This window comes from Athene cunicularia (genome assembly GCF_003259725.1).
Source record: "Athene cunicularia isolate RWA chromosome Z unlocalized genomic scaffold, athCun1 chrZ_part3, whole genome shotgun sequence".
In the NCBI taxonomy this organism is placed as follows: domain Eukaryota; kingdom Metazoa; phylum Chordata; class Aves; order Strigiformes; family Strigidae; genus Athene; species Athene cunicularia.
Window position 1 is genome coordinate 6,653,457 of NW_020799144.1, and position 22,376 is coordinate 6,675,832.

Below are 22,376 nucleotides of genomic sequence, written 5' to 3' on the forward strand. Positions count from 1 at the left end.
CATAAATATATTTATATGTTTTTCTCAGAAAAAAAAAAAAAAAAGTCCATTGAACTGATCCTTTTTAATTGTGCAAATACTTTCAGATATGTTCTTGGAAAGTAACAGAAATCTTTTTCAGCTTATATATTTCCCTGTCTTTGGTCTGAGTATTTGTATCCAGCAAGCACTGACTATTAATGCCAACACAGCTTTGGGAAAGTGAAATAGTTGCTGGTATTAATGTTGCTCCAGAAGCTTCAGTAAAGGAACAAAGCACCTAAGCTCTTCAGCCTCACCAGCAGAGCATATTTGATTGGTATTTTCCTTTTTGGTCCATGCTGTGAAAAAGACACTGTGTCTCAGAGAGGTTGGCTTTTAGGAAAGTCTGGAAAAGTGGATTGGGGTGAGAAACAATCTGGTTTTCATATGATCTTATAACACAAAGAGTAAATTTTTAGAACTATGGGAGAGAAAGGCATGTAATCTCCATGGTTCTGCATGAATGGCTTCCTCTTCCATCTCTGATTTTCAGACATGGTGTCACTGATGTGGAAGGAATTAGGAGAAAGGTGACCTGATTTGGAAATAACATCTGTGGATATTCAGACTTCCATCCAACCTGGGGGTTGTTCCTAAGGAACACAGATTCCTATATAATTACAGCCACTTACCTTTTTCCTTGCCACAGACCCATTTTGATATTTCCAGGTATCTCCTTTATAATGAAGGAAGGCACTGATGGTTTTGGCAGGGGATACTGGAGAGGGCTGGGGCTGCTCCTTACCTGATGGGAATGCTGTTGCGCGTCCACGTGATCTCCGCCTCAGGGTATGACTCCACCACACAGACAAACTTGGCGACATCCTCTACCAGCGCGTCCACAGTTTCCAGAGGAGTGCTGATCAAGGGAGCTGTGTGAAGGAAGAGATGAGAAAATCTCCCGGTACCTCCTGGAGAGTGGCATGAAGCCTGCCAGACCCCTTTGGCAGAGACAGCTCTGTGTCTTCAGAGTCCCTCCGTGACTTTTTCCCCAGCATAAAGGTGCTTTTCACACCCTCCACTTGCTCTTGTAATACAGGTTCCTCTGTATTTGTAGCTGCAGCCTTCTGTTATCTGATGCAGGTTTTGCATTTTCTCTTGTGCACTCTCTATAGGGTGCAAAACATAGTGACCCAGGCATGGGGCAGCTCCAACACGCTCACTGCATCTCGTGTTTCTAAGCCTCCTCTCCTCCCAGGGTGCACAGCAATGGGTGCCATACAGTGAGGACACAGGTGAGGCTGTCCCTCTGCTATGGGGGTGACATTTCATGGGCTGGAAGGGCAAGGAACAGCACACAAATTGAAGCCAAGCTGACCTGACCCTGGAGTGGGCACAGGCCTCCTTATAATGCATGAGATTTGGGCTTCTTCATCATTAATACAGGATTTGTTCCACTCAACCATTTGTCTTTTTTTAAACTTGTTATATAGCACTGTATTTTTCAAAGCCAGGCTCATAAAGGCCCTTCAGGTGATTTGTGGCAAGACTAGTATACATGTTGTTTTTTCCTCACCTTTTCTAACCAAATGGCACCAGAGTTAGAAGTCTAATATCTGTGTATGATGCTTATTATCACAGACCTGTCATCATACATTATCTGAGTGTATCATCTTTAGAAACATTTTCCATCACCCTGGTAAAAGACTTGAAGCATGGTTAGAGGGATCAAAGGATACGCCTAGTGAATCACTTCCCCTCCGCATGGTATGCATTGCAGCCATTGCCTCCAAAGGCGCTTGAATGACTTTTAATCTATAACTGCAAGGGACACATATCCAATATTTGTTGGACTGGATTTCATTGACAGCTGTGTTGAGACAAACTGTTTTCATACCATGTTCCTGAAACACCACCTAGAAAATACAGCGGATGCAGGAATCTTCCTGTTCCTCCCTGACTGTAGCAGTATCTGGCACACTGTGTGTCTTTTCACAGGAAAATCCTGCCTGCACTGTATCTACTGGCCTTCCCAATAAGATTTAAATTCATGCAACAAATAAGCAACAAATTTACCTCTCTTTCCTTAAAAAAAAAAAAAAAAAAAAAAAAGGTAAAATACAAGATGTTCCCATTTAAGTGACTGAGAATAATAGAAAGCCTTTACCTTAATTTTTTTCAATTTCCATGGGAGTAAAAATTAAAATGCCGTTGGAGTTCAGCTGGAATGAAGCTAGAGGAAGAAATGATCGGCTTCCACTATCAGGTTTATATAAAAGTCCTAACGCTTTTGAAATGTCATTAGAACAAATCTGCCTCGATAATATTTCTAGATTATATGACTTCAGATTGCATAATTGGTAATGACTATACTTCTATAAAAAGGTCTTAAAGCTACAGCTAAGGTAGCACTGAAGATTATATTAGCTAAACTTTAGTTAAAACACATGTGTCTCAGACTTGTTGTTTAAGATCACTGCTTCAGACTGTGTCAGGCTTCAATTTCTTGGGTCATTTTGGGTCACACCAAGTAAAGTAATCATCCATATTGCACCCCAGATAAATCCCACGCCAGTGAAACCAAATGGAAGATTTTCATAAACATTTCCCTGCTACTGAAGGTTGTCTTAGGAGAATAACCTCTACCAAAGGCTATCCTATCTGCTTCAAAGGGGATGTTGCTATTTCATGACAGAGTTTATTGGTCTTTGATGGCATTAAGCCTGGCTGAAATGGAGTTTTACAATCTAATTTTATATAGTACGTTTTTATTGCTGTTGTCTGCATGCCTTGATCTCTGGAAGGATGCTTCTTTAACCTTGAGAAATGTAAATTTTTTACAGTGACCAAAATTCAAAGCAAATAGTTTTGTACCTGTGTTGTCACAATAAGCATGGCTATTCTCACAAAGAATAAAGTTAGATTTGTACCAAGAGCCAGTATGCATAACAACAGTGTTTTATTCTTTGGGCAAACAAGCCCTGCCAGTTTAATATATTAAATAAATTCTCCAGAAAAAGTTAAGTACTTCTGTGGTATCTCTTTAATTCAACAGATGTCAGAATTATCCCTAGCAATATTACCTACACTGCGTCTAATCTAGCATCTCCTTAAAGCCAGTACCAGTGTCTGATCTGGCACCTCCTGAAAGCCATCATGCAGCTCTTAGGGCAGAATCAAGCCCCATAGAAAATGTCCAAACTGGCAGCACTTTACTATGGCCAAAGCTGAAAGAGAACTTTTTTTTATAGCTGCCTCCCCAAATTTTACATCCTTGAAGAGCAACTGTGACAAAAACAGCTATGTGTAATTTTCTCATATGTTCTTTTTTACCTTTCTAACATTAAAACCAAGTGCTGGGCTAGTGAGGAGGTGAAGTCAGGGCTCCTGCAGCCAGGATGAGGGGCAGGGCCGGAGGACACCCTGTGTGTCCGCAGGTGACCGCAAGAGGTGGAGCACACCGCCATTTTGTCATGAGGCGGCAAGAGAGACCCAAAATGGCTGCAATGGTGCCTGTTTCTAAAAGCTGTCCAAAAAGATCAGATGTTGGTGTCAGTCCATGTTTCCTCACGAAACCAATCAAAACTTACCGTGCCTTCATTACCAGATTTTAACATGGGGAATTAAAATCCAAACAACATAAGACGTATTTATCATAGATCCCGGAGCTTTCCATGCGCATCCATTGGGGCTGTCTGACATTTTTTTAGGTAGCCCCATGGATTTATATAACATTGAAAATGAATTAATTTACATATCCGTAAAGCCACACGGGTGCCATTTTTCTGGATGTCAGCTGTAGTTTCCCGAGATAGCAAAATGACCCCTGGTCAGTCACGGGGCCCATGAGAAAGCCAAATCCCCTCCTATCCCCAGGCCATCAGAAGCTCCCAAATTGCTTGGGTTTGGTTTGAGATTCACACTTTTGAAACAAAACAATCCAGGCAGACGAAACAAAGCAGAAAAGAGAGCCAGTCCCCTCTTCAGCATTGCAGATGCCTAGAGATACTGCAGTTCTTCTGGTCAATAACTGCCCAGTCGTGTTTCCAGCTAATGCTGCAAAACCTTTACAGGGCACTGCTGGGCTGTAGTCGTATTTCAGTCTCTCCCAGAAAACAAAGCAATGCAGCCACCTATGACATTTTAGGAAACGATGTGTATCTCTTCACTGCACTATGCCACCAGAAGGAATCAATCCCCTTCCTCCTTGTTTTTCTTGTCTCTCTAATCACATTTTACCACATCTTTCAAAAAGATCAGGGTTTTCCAACTTACTTTAGTGCCTTAGGAAAAAATTAATTTTTTTGTTTAAAAAGTTTTTTGTAAAGATACCATTTCTTTTCCATTTTGAGGTCAGCCTGACTAACAACTCTAAGAGCGCAGCCCTGCAAGAGCAGCCGTGTTGGCCTAACAGGTTAATACTGGCATCTTCCTTGAGGTTTTTTTTTTGTTTTCCTGAAGCTGCAAAGTTTCTGTTGTGCTTTGGATGTCTCCTGACAATCACCATGCAGCAAAACCTTTTTATCCACAGGATTACCAGAAGGTACATCCAGAAGACCACTGTTGCATTTTGTACCTCAAAGGCTTTTCTAAACAGATTTTTTTCAGTTCTTGTTTTGGATAAAAGTCTGTGTGCATGTGTCCATGTGCATGTGTGCACACAAGAGAGGAAGAAGGTATAATAATTTTTGTGTTATATGCAATACAAACCATGAATATTTGTATTTATATACATACACTGTGTGAAGACATTATAGCCATTTATATTTTCTTTGAGTTTTTTTTATATTTATAAACATACACAGGCATGCAAAACACCACAATTCTTGGGCTCTACAGCAAGGGGTGCTACTAGCCATCACAATCTGTAAGCTTCCTTTGACAAGAGAAATGTCCATCCCACCCAGGCTGAATCCAAACGTCTCCCCTGCCCGTTACAACAGGATTACATGCTCTTCCTAGACAAAGAACCTTCAATCCCAGACACAAATATGAGATTATTTTCACTGCTGTCCTTCTAGAAGCAGTGTACTGATCACCAAAAGAAGCACATTTTTGTCCTTTTCTAGAATACTACCTCACCACCCGCCCCACTGTTACCAGAGATGTCTTCTCCTTTGCAAAACCTCCTTCAGTAAGAGACAGAAGTAGATCAGGGCAAAAGCCCCTCCAAGCAAACCTTTTGGGAGAGTCTCAGCCAAGCTGAGGGCTGCCAGGGTGAGGACGTGCACCAGGGGCACCTTCAGCAGGTCATTCATGTTTGATCCAGAAGGCATCCGTCTCCTTCAGGCGAGGCGTGTGGAGCTCCCAGATGGCTGCATTTCGGATGGCAGTGCACAAGCAGAGCTTCTCAGCTAATGACGGAGTGGGATAAGTGGGATCTAAGTATAATCAGGAATTCTCCCACCCGGCAGTGGTGATGGACATGGCCAGCTGGTGTGTATCCACTTCGGTCAGTGTGAAAGCGTGGAGCTTGTGAAACAAGAGAAAGCAAATCCCTTCTGAATTCCTTCTAAGCAAACAGAGAGGAGTACAATAGGCAAATGCATTTCCAGGGCAGTACCCTACCCCAGTGCTTCAAAGTCACTAGGCCTTTACTTCAGCACTGTGTAAGTGCGGTAGCGGAAAAAAAGCTTGTCACTGGATTTTCCTTCAGTTTAGTCCCCCTCTTTTCATTTTTTCTCCTCTCTGTCTCGCAAGCGCTCCCTCTGTCTTATTATAAACTTTCATGATTGGCTGCAATATGGCACCTGTTGCCCTGCTGATAGCATTTCTTTTCTTAACAGATGTATTTGCTGGAGCAGGAGAGGTTGGCTCTAGGGGCTGAAAGTTTCCTTCTTTGCCAGGGAGGTTGTCACTGTTTGAGAACCATTGCAGCACACTGGAAAATCAGAGCTTTGTCCTGGAAACAGCCCCCAAGAAAAGTGAATATCCATAGCAGAAGTGGTATTTATACCCTGGGAGAAAAGGAGCATTTCATTGCAACATCAGCAGCTGTCCAGGGGGTTTGGGCACAGGTAGAGTCACTATTGTAGGGAAATGTGACTGTTGGGTACTGTTACTATTAATCCCTCAATAATATCTTATTATCCACCAAGTCTCTGCCTAAAATGAAAGACTGGAAATCAGAGCTCCTTTTCTAGGAAGCTTTAGAGGAGCCTCAGACCTGAGGCTATCTCCTGACTAACTCCATCTTACCCCATTCTAGCACAGGGTCCACATGACATCATCTTTTTCAAAACTGTTAAGTCATTTGTACTCCTTGTTTTTCCAGCATATATGAAGAGTGCAATCAGTCTTACCACTGTGGAAAGGCTGATGTGGGGGCAACTTCTGGGTGAGCAGAAGAGAAAAAGATCAATGAATTACCAGGCTGGGGATAATCTAATTGATGATGATGCCCTGGGAACATGACTCCAGATACTTTTCATCATGTTATCAGCAGAGTGGATGTGAACTTTGCACTAAAAGACAGGGTTGGAGGAAAGGAAATGCACAGTCATAACATATCACAGTAAAAGGTATTTGAGATCTCTGGAATTTCCTTTATTTGCTGAATCTCTCAGTTTCAAACACTTCTTAACAGTCATTTCTGCAATGAAATTACATAGTTCAGCAGGACTTCCTCTGAAAGCCAGATGGAGTAAAGCTGGCCAGAGCTGTGTGTGTGTGAATCCCCATGGTTTGGTATGGCATGATAACAGCAGTGTTACTCTGGGGACATGCAATTGCTGATTAGGAGCAAAGATCCCTGGACAAGTGCTCCTCTGAAGATGAATAAAGGCAGAAACACTCACTGAACATGCATTAAAGACCTTCCAAGGATTCTGGAGCTAGCAACAACAACAAAACAAAACAACAAGAAAACAATGAAACAACAATAATCCTACCAGGGAACAGAGAAATCCTGACTTATGGCTGAACTTACAAATATTTCTTTTGTTTTGTTTAAGTCCAATCACATCCAATTAACTGCTCCATAGAAAAGCAACTTGTCTTTTAGGATAAAATTATCTTCATGGAGGGACTTTACCAGAGACCTCTACATCACTGGATTCCTATCTGGACAGTGTTACAAGGCATTTGAAACAGCACCATCCTGCATGAGTCCAAAAATTAATCTTTCCCCTTTACTTGCAGTTACAGCATTTGTATAAGACACTGAGAGTGATGGTTGCTAACCGTTAATAATGCCTTTGCAACTTCAGGATTACCAAACTGCTCCTAACCTCTCATTTCCTCTGCTTTATGAATTTTTATTAAGGACCACAGTGAGCTTCACTGCTCTAAACTGAAAGGATGTACATTTACATTATAAATGGGAGAGGATTCACATGTACAAGCTGGAGTTATTTTGTTCTCCAGCTAGACATGCCATACAGCTAACAAAAAATACACATGGGAAGCTGGTGATCATCTGTGTCCATCATGGAAAGGGGTTTCTGTATAGAGTGAAATCTGTGGAAATACTGGTGACACCAAATTTTCTTTGATTCCAAGCATTTTCAAGGCTTACCTTATAAAAGTAAAATGTTCCTTTAATTTTCACTCACAGTAGTTATGAGTTTGCTGTTTGTTGGTTGTTGTTTTTTGGTTTTTTTTCTAACAAAGCTGAGACACATACAGTTTACAGATAATTTTTATTTACATCTGTTGTTATTTGTAGTCATGCCCCAAGGCCTCTGTTGAGATGAGGTCCCAGCAGCCTACACAACTAATAACAAGATGCAGTCCCTTGCTTTCAGGCATTGCAGGCAACACTTTGTTCCCACAAATATTTGTGCACCAGTTTAGCTCTCTGCACTGCAAACACCTCCACAGAAGTCAGTTCATGAAGTTCAGTGCACAAAGACAAGGTGTGCTGGAGCATTCATGCATCTATCTACCATTTTTTCCCATTTCAAATTGTTTGCAGAGTGACTTTAAAGAAATACAATATTTTTTAGTAAATGCATAATTACAAAGGAAGTTTTGAGAGTTTGCTGAATAGTTCAGATAACTGTATTCCTGTTAATTAATTGCTTAGCATCTTCCCACCAAGATGAGGGGAAATTTGTTCTTCAATGTTTACAGGACAGGATAATTTTGGAAATTTTTTCTGCACATCTCTTCTCTCCCTCCTTTTTCCAAGTGCTCTGCTGGACGCTGACATTTTTACATGCTAATGCAACATGATTTGATCACTGAATACTTTGAAAGCTGCCTTTTGCCCCGTATCATCATCAGAGATATCTTCTCCCTAGGTAGTCTCAGATGTTCACCCAAGTAGACTGACTATGGTAGGTGTTTCCAGCAGAAAGTGTCCCGCCAGGTAACAAACTCCTTCTATGGAGAGACGCAATGGAGTTGCTTTGACTATAGCCCCAGTCACCCAGCATCTGGTGATTCACATGGAAATACACAAGTCAACACTAAAGCAGCCTGACCAGTGTCCATTTTAATGCAATGTCATGAATGTTGGTGCTGGCAACATACCTGAGTAAATACAAGCCCCTGGTCTTCAGCTTTGGCGCTGTTGGTCCTGCAGTCACCCTTCTGAATGCAACACAGATGTAGCCTCTGAAGCATGATGACAGATCTGAGGTCTTATACAAAGGCCAGGCTGTTTTACTTGCTTTTCAGCAGCAACAAGGATCCCTAAAAATGACTATGTCACTAGTATTCAGCTCTGTTCATACACATAACATTCAAGCAAGAAGAAGAAGAAGCCCTAACATGCCAATGTAACAGATGAGTACAGACACAAAAGTCAAGAGGTCTTCAATCCCCAAGCTCCTGTGTCATGGCTTCAAACCTCTTCCAGTCAGCACAGAGCCTAGAAGGACATATGCTATGTGGTCTTTCCCTGAGATGCATGCACATATCCCTGCATGCACTTATCCTGTGCCTGGTGTGCCCATGCTGCTTCCCTTCTCAAAGCTGCTGGCCTCCTGCATGTGGGTGTCCTCACAAAACATTTGACAGTGAAACCCATCTGACACCTGGGCCTGCACATGTACCTTCCTACACAGAAATGAATCAAGGTCACATTGACATAAGGTTATGGGCACACCAGTCCTCCCAGTCCACCCTGCCCACATTGCCAGCAATAGCTAAATGCAACACATGCTCCTGCATGTGTGGCACGGAAAGGGCATCTCTGACAATGCATGCCAGCATTTGGGGAGGAGTAAACATCAGCCACAGACTCCAAGGGATTTAACCCAACCTGCAACACACATATGGCCAGTAAGGTGTCATTTCTTGTGTCAGTAATAGCAAATGCTGTATTCAGTGTAACATGTGAGGGAATAAGCTATGCTACTGATGTTCTTCGCCCTGCATTTGTGGGGTTTTTTTCTTTGGTGTCTGGGTTTTTTAAATTGTCAGAATTAAGGAAATATTTTTCTCTAAAGTCATTTAAGAAACACAGACCCATCCCAAAACCCCACTTACTGTGTTTAAGTTGCAGGGTTTCAGGTGCACTTGCCTTGGCCTCTGTCCTCAGCCATCTAGACCAATCTCTGATCCTCTACTAATATTTCAACATTTATTGAGCTCTGATGCCTGAATCTAAAACGGTCCTCTTTCCTTCTTGATATTTTGTGGGTATTGGAAACCTAAGATTTGCATTAGTTTCTTGCTATCACATTGTTAGAAACTTTCCTGTAATTTTTCAGCTCATACAATCTGCCAGTATTGATTAAGGCCAATCTAATCTGCTGTCCTGCCTATATTTTGTGGTGGGGCAAAATTATGTAGTGTTATGAGATGTAATCACTGTAGTGAAATAGTGTAAATATTGTAATGAAAGAGGAAGATCCCTTGTCATGCAGCTAGCTAACTGTGCACCAGTGTATATAGGACAGACAATGAGATGAATGCAGGTTTTTAATAATATATGAAATTAATTTCTCTGCTGGGAGAACCACTCCATATTTCACCTTGCTACCCACAGCAGCCAGCCCCACACTGTAACAGGGGGAAAGTTCCCCCCCTCGACAAGCCTCTCCCTCCTCTCTGCGAAGATAATGCTGTCACTGTGCTGAGCTGGGGGGAGATGAAGATGCCCGTGTTTCCCCAAACAGGAATGCCACAGGCTGTTCCCTAGCCTTTGATTTCAGTCCTTCATGCTCTGGATACTATCAGATGAGCACGGTCTGTGGGGCCAGGGTGGCTGATGATGCACAAAACCTGCTCACACAGGTACCACATGGTACCACAACCCAACAAGACCTGCATTTATAAATTGTTATAGCAGAGCCCTAAGAGAAATAACCAAGGAAGCAGGGGAAGGAGGGACTCAGTGTGGATTTTCATGCCATGGGGACAATGCAAATGAGAACATGTCCCTACAGAATCCCTTTCTACAGAAATGAGGTCATGCTTCAGGACAGGAATGCAGCAGGGATATAACATCCCCTTAACTTCAATCCTAGAATACTGCACCTTGTAAAATCTCACTCTCACCAAGAATTTAATTCAACCACAGCTGCTTCAGCTGTATACATTAAAAACGAGGAACTAAATTCTGCTCTGAGTTAACCCCAGGCAACCCCACTGACGTCAATGGAGTGTAACTGAGAGCAGAAGATTGCCTGTGATCTTTATTTCTTCAGAGTTCACCTGCTGCTCATTTGAAGCCATAATCCTTGGTGACATCCCAGTCATTTCTATGAGAGAGAGGCTTGCACGGCAGAGATCAGGTCCCACTGTGAACTTCACTCAATGTGGAGTTCTTGGCTATAGTGTTTTAGACCACCACAACATCTACCTGCTACAGCAGTCTCATGGCTACTATTTAAACTCTGCTGCCAGTTATTTGGAAGCACCACGGTTATCATCGCAGTATGTGTGGATATGTCTCCTTAGTCAAATGGTGGGTCCTTAGTTGAAAGGTGCATACAGCACATTCAGCACATTTAACAGCAATTGCTGCAATATGCACCTGGATGACTGATGTTAGACAAGAAATGAGAGCAGGCTCAAAACCACAAGCCTCAGGAAAATGTCTTTAGCAATGCACAGTTCCCACTGGACTATGGGCCCCTGTACCAACTGCAGGGGGACTGCAGCTGTGGCACTGCTTTCTGCATAAACACAGGGCAGTTCTGTGCCCCAGCAGCACAACCATGCTCACACACCCCTCCATAGGTTTTGCAGCCCTGCAAAAAAGCCTGTGGGGCACACAGGGTGTTGAGAGGTGTGAGTCCAGGAGCCCCTAGGATGCTACAAAAGAGGCATAGGTATGAGATTTTGTACATGCCTGATGAGCCTAGGGAAGAAGACTAGACAGTGAGGAAAAACTTCTGCAGGGTCTGCATAACATGTGGCATTTATGACCATCCATGAGATGTTATGTTCTCCTGCCCCATATTTATAAGCACTGTCCAGTATTTTTCCTTAGGAGCTGGTTAGTCCTGAAAAAGAGCTAAAGCTTAAAAGATCTGATCCAGTACACTGGCATATCCATCCCAATGTTGATGTAGCATCATTAAACCAGTTTGAAGCGAGAGTGATGTGCACGGTTTGTGGACCTAGCCCTACAGCCCAAGTGTTTGGCCAGCACAGTGTGCTTCTGTCACTTAAGATACTGTAAATATTTAAGGAATGGTGGGTCAGCAATACAGCTAGTCAGCAGATAATACAAATGGGAGTCAAGGGGTTGCACCAAAAACTAGATTGAAACAGCCTTGTGGCTAACTGCTTCACCATTTCATATCCATCTGTTGAGGAGGGAGTGCCAAAGGACAGAATTGACCTTATGATCTGAAAAGATGGTCATAAAGCAGAACACTTTGTCTCAAAAACTGTACAAGGCAGAAGCCACCCTGCGTAAGTCTGCAAGAGGCTCAGACTCAGAAGATGGGCTTAGAGCTCTTCCCAAGAGCCACAGCTGCTGCTTCCAAGAGGAGATATTTGCTGGGTGAGGGTCCTTTCTCCTCTCCACCTCCTCCATCCCACCCGAGATAGAGAGGAGGTTTCTGGTCATGACTTCAATGCATTTCTACCTTGGACCTTCTTCCCCCACCAGTGGCAGATTTGCTGCAGGTGAGTGGTTTCTGGGAGAGGAGGCCACGTTAAGGAAACCTGCATGGGTTTAGCAATGCAGACATTCCCCAGGAGTGGTAAGATACCTCAGCATCTTTGTGGCTGTGGCCAAGGCTTCACCCTGTCCCAGACATCACACTTGGCAAGCAGCACCAGGCTCCAGTCCCCAAAACAGCTTGCCAGTCAGTTGTGCCAGTGCTTCCATGGAAAAGCTTTTGTCTGGGACATTTTCATAGTATTTGCCTTCTTTCCATATCACTGGCAGCTCTGGAGCATCTGGATGAATAAAAAATGCACTGGGCCAAATTCATCTCCAATGTGTCTCCCCTGACCACAGCAGGCATGCAGCAGGGCTGGATTTCCCCCTTCCCAACACCACACTTAATGTGCCACAGCTGCCAAGAATCGCCTGCCGGCATGTCTGGAGCAGGAAGGGGCTTTCCCACATCAGGCTCCTTGTCTCAGTGCAGACCAGGTCCACCAAACTGCAATCCCATTCATGCATGCTCAGACAGGCCACGCAGCTTCATGGGGTGCCATCAGTTGTGCCCCAGGGCCCTCCCTACCCTACATCAAGGGATGGATAATCACATCCCAAATACATGACTCTTCCCCACCCATTTGGGAACACATGAGATGATCCATGAGGGATGCACAAAGACTTACTCCTCCCTCAGCAGGTGCTGGAAATCCCACCTTTACTGACACCAGGGCCCCAATTCCTACTGGTGTCAATAAGAGAGCTGAAGATAGAAGACAGAAAAAGAAGGATGGACTTGAATTTCCACAAAATATCTGCAGACATCCAGCTGGTGTAAATTGTAATTATTACCTTGGAAATAGTGGAGCTAGGTCAGTTTGCCCTTGCTGGAGAACTTCATACAGGTCTGTACTTCATATTTGATTAGCACCACTGAGACTTCAGCCTTCTGTCTTATCTGCACATCAGAGGTTCCCTGTGCAGTTGCTATGCTCTGGAAACCGCTCTGCTCTCCCATGCCTTATCTCCAGATGAAAAAGAAGTTTTGGAAACATTTTAAATTAAGCCTCTGTGAAGACTTGTGCCACAGAGGCTGTAGAGCATCTAAATTATGACCTTAGTGGATGCATCTTCCTACTACAACCAAATCATACCAGGAGCCAGATTTTGCATTTTGAATGTGAATTTTCTGTCAAAAGTGTGAGTCTTTAAAACATTATAATCTCACATGTGAGACAAAATGCGGTTTCTTTCCACCAGGCCTAGAAGAAGTGAGAAGGCTGTGTCTACAACAGCAACCACCACCCACCAGCCTACATCCATGCTGTTGAACCATACAAGATGGACAGCCTCCCCACCGCCTGCTGCCAAGGGCCCACCCTAAAATCTGAGCCACCCCTCAGAATTGTTTTAACATGGCCCAAAACCATGCCAAAGAGTCAAGAAACCACCAAATAATATGGACCTTGGGTTTCCAGCACTGGGAGCATTTCCTGCTGCTGTGCAATCTACAGGTATGCAAAGGGCTACAGCATCCAACTGAAGTCAGGGACCCCTTTTTAGTGCAGCAAGGACAGCCTAACATTTTAGTCCAGGCAAAAAATATGTCTTTGGCTGGATCTGGGTGTTTAGCTCTTCCTAGCATACGTGGACTCCAGAGCTGCTCTCCCCACTCATGACAGTGTGCTTTTCACTCCAGCAGTAGCAATCTGGACAGCCTTCCACAAACATCACTTTCCTTTCTATGCCCAGCTGAGTTGGGCAGTTATTAGGCAACTGTCTATAGCTCTCTGTAGAGAGCCTAGCTCTAGCTCTGGGGGCTGTTGTCAACAGTGTCATCTGGTGATACTTGTCCAATGCCATACGTTCGTCCCAGTAAACCCCTCTCAAACACTGCTGCCTATCCCCTTTAGCCCAGAGCTATAGCACAATAATTCATGGTGTCACATTTTGATAAAGGCATTGTCTTCTTCCTACCCAGTTTTCTCCTTTGCCTTCAATGAGCAGGGAAAAGCATTGCACAGTCCATCAGTGATTGCAAGTGGAAACACCACCCAACAGCATTGTCAGGGGTCAGACAACAGGGCATGCTTTTTCTTCCAGGAGCCACTGCAGGGTGAGGAGAACACTTTCTTGGTGCAACAGACAAATTCATCTCTCCAGATACTGGACCAGCAAAAGAAGGAATCAATTGCACCTGTAAAGTCACAAAAGCGCATGGAATGGCTGCACAGAGTCAAGGTGCCCTTGTGGGTACTTCACAGCAGTTGTGTCTATGCTTTCAGACAATGGAAAAGGAAAGATCCCTGCTATCCTTGATGGAATTTGCATCCTGAAGTTTCATCATAGAAATGGTGCCAAAAGTGATATATCTAGAAACCACTTTTTTTTTTTTTTTTCTTGGACAAGCAGGACAAGCATGATTTTGAAACTGTAAACATGCTGTAGGACATTTGTTAAGGCACCTCCAATGATAGATGCATGACAGAGGCTCCTGGGGGCTTGCTTCTGGAATGTCAGAAATGCATTACAGAGCTGATGTTCAAAACATTCAGAGAAACAAAAAGTCCTGAATTAGGCCATGCTATCAGACTGAGGAAATAAGAAATCAAGCTGAAAAGCTGAACAATAGTTGTATTTTTGAAAATACACTAGTGTCCCTCAGGCATTCAAAAATCATGAGTCAGGTCTTGAAAAAATCATAGCTGGCTTAAACATAATAATTGGCAGGGTTAGTAACCTTGCATTGTCTGCACTATTAAGGGTCGCATTTCTAAATTCTTCTGGAAAAAAATAGAAAATGAACTTTATTTTGAATTAAAAACACAGTTTCTTACATAGTCTTACAGCTCTAGGGACTGAGGCATTTAGCAGAACCTCAGATAGTACGATAAAATCCCAACGGCTGGAAATGCTAGAGCAAAACTAACTTGTGTAGCTCTGGCAGTAGGTTTGGGACCTAGTTCAAGAACCCACATCCACAGGAGTAGTGTGCTCTGGTAGAGTGATTCACAGACATAATTTTTCCATGCTGCAGTTTTCCAGTGGTGGCTGAGAGAAATTACATGATAGCCCTGTTCCAATGGAAAAAGTCTCTCTGAATAGGAGAAAAGAAAAGCCCCTGAGGGCTTCTTCACTGACTTCTGCAGTGACAAATTAACTAGCACAACAAAGTGTAGAGTTTCAAAGGACCTTCTGAGGTTTTAGGGGCTTTACTTGGGAATAATGAGTCCCATTGTATTTCATTACATGCGCTGAGTTCCTCTAAAACTTGTCCCCTGTGTATCACACTGTAGTAACATTAATGTGTAGCATGAGGTTTGGCTAAAATACATTTATTTATTTTCTGAAAAAATGGCTTTTAAGGTCACCTAATTTTGGTTCAAAAGCAAGAAAAAGTCTCAGCTTCTGACACTTCCACAAGCCCTTGCAGTTGCCTAGCTTCTCCTAGCACAGAATAGAGCTCTTACCATCAATCAGCCCCTCATCCTGGGCGATGCCCTGGGAGCCCTGGGTCTCCACCATCACACTGAAGATGGACCTGAGATGAGCTCCCGGTCTTTAAGGATGTCACCATGCACTTTACACAGAGAGAAACAACTCCCATATTTGACTGGGGGCAATTCTGCATTTAGAAACAATTCCAGAAGCACAGACTCACCCTGACCACCACCTCCTCCCATGTCTTTTTTTTCTGGAACAGGTAAAAACAATCCTCTACCAGACCTTTCATTCACCCCCTCAGATCCACCCACCCTCAGTTTGTTACCATATGTCACACAGTGACAAAACATACAGTATGTTTTTCAGAAAGTGTGTATCAACACTTCCAGCAAGTGCACTTCATTACAATTTCTTTGCCAAGTGATGGTGCATCTGGCCATGGCTGTGTTACAAAAGACAGAGTACCACATCCATTTGCTAAGAAAAGGGATGCAGTTCTTCCCCATCTGACTTTGCCCTTAAAAGCAAAGGGGCTGCCAGTATAAGTGCCAGCAAAGGTGCTGAAACCATCCACATCTGCTGCTTCCTGCCTGTCAGAAACACAAAATTACACAGTCCTTTCTGTGCAGCTGGTATTTGAGCAACTGTGGTAATGTCTAGACTCTCCTCTCTCTTACATGATCTCAGAAGCATCACTGACACAGGCTTTGCCCCAGCCCAAGCTCCTACAAGGCTAGATAAAAGATCTGTGGCTCTTCTTGTGTGCCAGCCCAGAACTTACATCCATCAATCCTGATGAAAGCTCTTTATGAGCTGGAAGTAGGTCTCACAGACCACGGAGGACTGTGTTAGTGGAGAAGATCAACACTCGGTGATGTCTGGCTGAATGAGACTTGGTGTGGTTTCCTTCACCTCACCAATGCATGCAACCTGCCTGCTCTGTTCAGAAATGACACCCCTGCAATGCAAGCAGGCTCACCTAGACTTTCTCACTGTGTAGCTGCACACTGCCTACACTAGGAGAGGTCAGAAACCCATGCTGAACACCAACACAAAAAGAGCAGCTTCTTAGCAAAAGTCCAGACAGAGGTGGAGACACTTCCCTTGTTTTGCTGCACATAGTCAAAAAAGCATAACCTGGAGATCTCAAAATGAGAAACTAAGGACCAAACAAAGGTGCTTGAAGTCAGTAGAAAGTCTGTTAGAGCAGAAACTACAACCCACCTTGTGCCTTTCTTGCCATCCTTGTGCTGGCAGTCTGAATCTGCTGCCAACAATGCCCTTTAAACCCTTGTGCCAGTACGGAGGCCTTGATCTGTAAGTGTCCACACCAACTGCTGAGCACCAGCAGCAGCCAAGTGACTGTGCAAACAGCCAAAGAGGCAGTGATTAAATCCTGCCAGAATAACAGTTTCTCCATTTATTAGCTGCTGTCCTGTGAGTTACCTTTTGAGAAACCATTTCAGAGATAGAAAGTGTGAAATAAGAAATCTAGGCAGAAAATCCCTGACTGCTGAAGCCTAAGGCATGAGAGCATTTCCTTAGTGGTAGCCAGCACTGTGAGACAGAAGAAGCAGAGGGCATGAAGACTACCCATCACACAAGGCTCATGCCATGCTGGGTGGGAGGATAGAGCAGCAGTGAACAGGTCCAGGTGATTTTAACCCTGCTAACTGGTGACCTGGGAGACAGTGTGAGTGGCTTATGCCTTTTCCAGAATTTTCCAGGGGACACCCTTCTCCCCAGCAGTATGGCCACAGGGACATGAAGCTCTGCAGTACTACCTAGCATGGGAGGAGCTAGATATATCCCATACAAAGCACTTGTAGCAAGCAAACCCTGTCACCTGGACAAAGAGATAGTCCTAAAGTGGCTGTCAAGGTGACCAAATTTTTGTTCTAGTGATGCACCTCAACTTTGATATCTTTATTCATTACAAGCATGTTGAAAAAGTTAAGCAATGACTGTAATTAAAAAGAGAAGTTGTTCAAAAGTGGATTGCAGAGATATGCTCCACTTACTTTGCAGAGATATGCATTGATTTCAAAAGGCTTTTAATTACAACTGTAAATCACCTAGAGAAGGTTGTCCTACATAAGTTTTTCTGTGCATTGAATATTGGTCCTATAGATCGTCATAAAAAGGTAATGAATGAAAATGTAAGGAAAGACTCCCGATTTTTAGATGGATTCCTACCCAATCTTCAGATAACTGTTCTTTAATACTGTGTGAAGTGTCTGATTTTATGTAAAAGCTGTTACTTTTTTCAAGTCAGTTAATAGGGATCATTGAACATTGCCAAGTTAAACTCTCAGAAAAATAAGTGAGGCCTTAAAAAGAAAAATGCAGTCTGGGACTAATTCCCAGGAGATTTTTGGCATACAAAGTCTCTATGAAATTCAAAGTACTGATAATTCATAGGAATAGGCCACAGATAATCTTCCTTTGACTGAATTATTGTCTGATTCATAGTAGTTCAAATGTAACAGTTTGGACCACTAAAACATCTGCAGGGGGTTTTCAGGTTTGAGGAAAGGCAACATAAATGGGATTCTATGGTGCAGTGTTCATTTGCTGATACAAATAATACCCTCACTTGGTACAAAATGGAACATCCCTTGTGGTTTGGTTTTAAAACTTAGTCCCTGGCAATGGAAAGTGCAAAGGCTGAAGTGACTCACTTTGTGCATCACAATGAGGCAGCACTTCAGGCACATATCTTAAATTGTGCACCTTATTTACCTCCAGCAAGCTTGCTCTTTCAGCCAAAAAAACTTCTGTGGTTCACAGTATTTGAATTTCCAGAGACAGAGGGTCATAAGGGAGGATATGCAAGTTGCTGAACTAAAGACAATATTAAGAAACTTTGAGTATGAGCTTGAGACGTTACTACCAAGTCAAAAGCAGTTGAGGGGTTCAATTGTGCAACAAGGTAATTTTGGAAGGAGAATTCTGTCTATATTCAAAAAGAACCATTGCTGTGTTAGTTCTCTCCTCTCCCCCGGTGCTGAGTAAAGACACAGATACAGAATAATGTGCTTCCTTTTCACAAACCCTCCACTAAAAGGACAGGAATAGGCCTTGGATATTATTTAATATTCCTTAAGCTTCCAGAGAACAAGACATCCATTTCCAAAAGAGTCAAGCCTGAGCTGGCTGAAGACTTTTCACGGGGAAAGCTCATACTTGGTCACATTTTTGCCCTGTGTTGTGGATCACAGTTCTTTAGAAATATTGTTCTGTGATGTGGATTTACATACAGTCTGGTGGGTGCTATAAATCTCTGTTTTGAACATGCAGTCTTAAGATCCTTCAGTAGTCCTCAAAACCAGCAACTGGACATCCACAATACAAGGATTAAATCAAAACTATTCAGATAATTGGTCTGGGGCCCTTTTGTCTTGGTTATTATTATGAAATTTCATGAACAAAGTCTGTTTTCCTATGACAGTTTCTTTGTCAGGGCATGTTCTGTTTAATTTCTTGCTGGATGATGTCGAATACTCTGGTATGAAACCACATGGAAATCCATCCACAGGCTGTGGCAGATAATGCTGTTCCTCATGACTGAAGAGCCAAGGCACCGATAGCACATAAAACTGTGAGGAATTAACACAATTCAACATGTCTAAAGGAGAAAGAAAATCTTGACTGTTGGGGCACCAGTTCCTCCCCATCTGCCATTATAAAAACACACAGAAAAAAACGCAGAGTTTACTTGGAGTGGATGGGACTTTGACTCCTACTTCTACAGTCTCCATCTGCGGTGTGCCTTGCAAAACAAGATCATGGCCTTTCTGACACTGTATATAATGCTGCTGAAAACCTTGTGCAAGTCTTCATGGGGATTTTTCATGAGCTTCTTTCATGTCTACGTCTCTTATTTCCTTCACAAGGCATGATTCTGCTACAGGCACAAATGGGAAAAAGTCCATTCTTTCAAAAGCAGAGAATCTGTTTTGTTTCTATATTGCTGTTTATTTTATGACAGTGTAACGAAGCCTGTAAATGTTGTTAAGCCAGAGTCAGTATTAGCAATGGAAATAATTACTACCGCTTTAACTGACGTTTTGTTAATGTTACTGTAGCTCTGTCTCATGAGTCATGACAGGATGGAAATTAATTTGTCACTGCTGTAGGTCTCTTTACTATAAAGCCAGTTTCTCCCCTTACATTCATCTGCTTGAGTGTCTGTAATAGAACTAATAAACCAAAAACATGCTTGAACTTCCTTGTACGTGCTGCCTCCTCTGTGTCCAAGGCCTTTTAAATGTCATTTTGCTTAGGTAATGGAACAGTCGTGTGAAAACTGAGGCCCTGGAGAAGGCACCTCTGAAATTCACGGCAACGGTCTGGACTACTTCAGCCTTTGAAAAGGTATATTTTTACAGTCTTCACAAAGAAATTTGCTTCTGAGGACTTTGTGGTCTAAAGGTTGTGCCTACACAAAAGTGGAACTCATTTTCTATAAATTCACAGCAACACCAGCTGTCTTCTGCTCAAACTCACCTGCCATCATGGAGCCCATGTAGTATCCCTTGGCAGCTGGCAGCAGTTTTTCATTTCTTTGCATCCTTTCCAGGATGACACCTTCTTGTGATACAAAAGCTTCTTGACAATAAACTAAAATACAGTGAGGCTATGTAAGGAATAAGCAATATACAAGAAGATGCATATTCTACCTGGTGACCACAGTAGGTCCTTGCAACAGTTGGAGCTGGAGCACAGGACATATGAGGGAAGTTAGAGGGTGCTGGGCTGGTTCAGCCTGGAGAAGAGGAGAGTAAGGGCAGACCTGCTGTCCAGCCATTCTGTAGTGCACAAGAGGAAAGGGGACATGATTTGGAAGAAAGGTCATTCTGGTTTACCTATTAAGGTAATGAGAGTGGTCAGTCACTAGAAGACGGTCTCAGACATGTTGTGGTATCTCCAGCCTTGGAAATACTCAAATTTTGAATGCACAAGGCACACAGCAACCTGCTATAACAGGTCCTGCTTCATGCAGTGGCTTGGACATCCAGACATCCTTCCCACCTCAGTTATTCAATGAGTTAATGAAGTCTTTGAAAGGTTTGTTGGTTTGTTTTTGCATCTGAAGAACAGGCTTTTGATCCCTGTTTAGTTTCTCTGCCTTGGACTCAGCAAACTAACAGTGTTTCAAAGTAAGTCTTTGACCAGCTTTCCATATAAGGAGGTTTTATTCTAAAAAATCCAACAGGAATTAATAGACAAATTCCCAAACAAAAATATTTAAAGAGGAAATTCTTCTTCACTTTTCCTCTGCCTGGTGAAACAGGAATTTGTTCTATCTGTGCATCCATTTTGCTATTATCTGTGAATATGTTCAGCCCTTTCTGCAGTACACCCAGACTTCAGCAGCCTGTCAGCCTTTAGCTGGTGGCATAACCTGTATTTCCTAGTGTAGATTATGACCAAACCAGCTGCAAACTTAGCTGACTTCATCCGGCACTCTCCAGATCTGTTTCCAAACTCTCTTTCTGAAGAGTTAATGAGTGCTAAGACTAAACTGTTTCTATAGAGGAGTTTTTCTTATTTTCAGAGTTCAGAGAAGCCTTTCTCTGTTTTTAAGTTATTTTATATTATATATTAAACTTAGCCTTTATTGAAACTTGAATTTGTTGTAAATTGGAGAAGCATACTTTGGGGGGTTTGTGATGTTTTAATGTCTGAAAGTGACGCAGTCAGAAAAGCTGGAAGAAATTAGAGTTATGATGAAAAACAACTTTTTTTGAAAACAGACTCCAGCAGTGAGGTCTGAGGAAGCCTGAGGCTCTCATCCACATGTGCAGGAATTCAGCTTTGTCCTTGGGAAAGTATGTCTACTTTCTGTAACTGATGATGAACCATAGCCAATAGATTTCCTTACACTTCAGGAGTAAGACCTGAGTGCACAGCACACCTCCCTCTGTCCCCTTCACCCAAGCTGGTGCACTGCTCCACAGCCCAAGCATCTGTGGGAAGATGATAGTTCACTTTCAGCGCTATGCTATACTCTCCCAGCAGCTCGCATGTAGGGCATATGCATCCAGCCATGAAAGGACCTGTGGACATAGGAAATGTCAGACTTATTTTCATTGCTTCAAACTTGTAGTTTAATACATTTAAGTTTCATTATCCCAGGATGTGCTTTGACAGTACACAGGAAATAACTGGGTTTTCCTTCTGCAAACTCCATTTTTCAGGTGAAATTTCAGCTCTTGAAACCAGATCCTATTGTGCCCTTCCAAAGGGCTTTCTGTGAGCATGATGCATATTCCATAAGTTCTGAAACAATACAATACCCCCCTAATGACACGGGTATAACTACACCATTTTCCTCATTTCACCATGGGTGTCTGGTTTTTAGCACCACAGCAATACAGATGTGTATTTGAGACTTGAGAAAAAACAGAACATTGACAGTCAGCACGATATATTGGTCAACAACAAGTCTCTCTCTTGCATCAGGCAGAGCAGTCTTATTGGAGAAGGACCTGAGGAGAGGAACACAGACTAGAACACAACAAACATGCTGCTCATCTGGGTGTTTAGAAGAGTTTGAGGTAATTTCTTTCTATCTCACTAGCAGTTTTATTTGATTCATTTCTACTGGAAGATGCTTGGATCTGGGAGTTTGTTCCCAAAACTGCACAAAGGTTCTCTAATCATTGCCTGAAAAGAGTGAGAGCACAATGTCAGTGTGCTATCCACAGCTTTCACAGCACCCACCTGAGGGGCATTTTCTCAGATTGACTGAACAAGATGCCGAACAGTTGGCAGCAAACTTGAAAAGGTGTCATATCTTGGCTGCTTCCTATCTCTTCCTCCATCTCTCAGACCTTCAGTCTCTCAACCCATGACTTTCCCAGTATACACCCACATATTTTTCCTAAATGAACAATCTCATTTTTTGGCAAAACAGCACATAGAAGTGGAGGCAACCTACGAATTTGTTTTAGCA

The 22,376-nt window shown here is 42.9% G+C and overlaps 1 protein-coding gene across 2 annotated transcripts in view; it reads right to left on the minus strand.

Annotated features, from left to right (window-relative positions):
- MUSK (muscle associated receptor tyrosine kinase) overlaps positions 1-5,219 on the minus strand; it is a 52,718-nt gene extending 47,499 nt beyond the window's left edge. For both annotated transcript variants that reach the window (XM_026866614.1, XM_026866613.1), the window contains exons 1-2: positions 5,141-5,219; positions 767-893 (exon numbers count right to left, since the gene is read on the minus strand). In XM_026866614.1, the coding sequence (XP_026722415.1) occupies positions 767-893; positions 5,141-5,219 (206 nt within the window). The remainder of the gene's footprint in view (positions 1-766; positions 894-5,140) is intronic.
- Between the last annotated feature and the right edge of the window lie 17,157 nt (positions 5,220-22,376).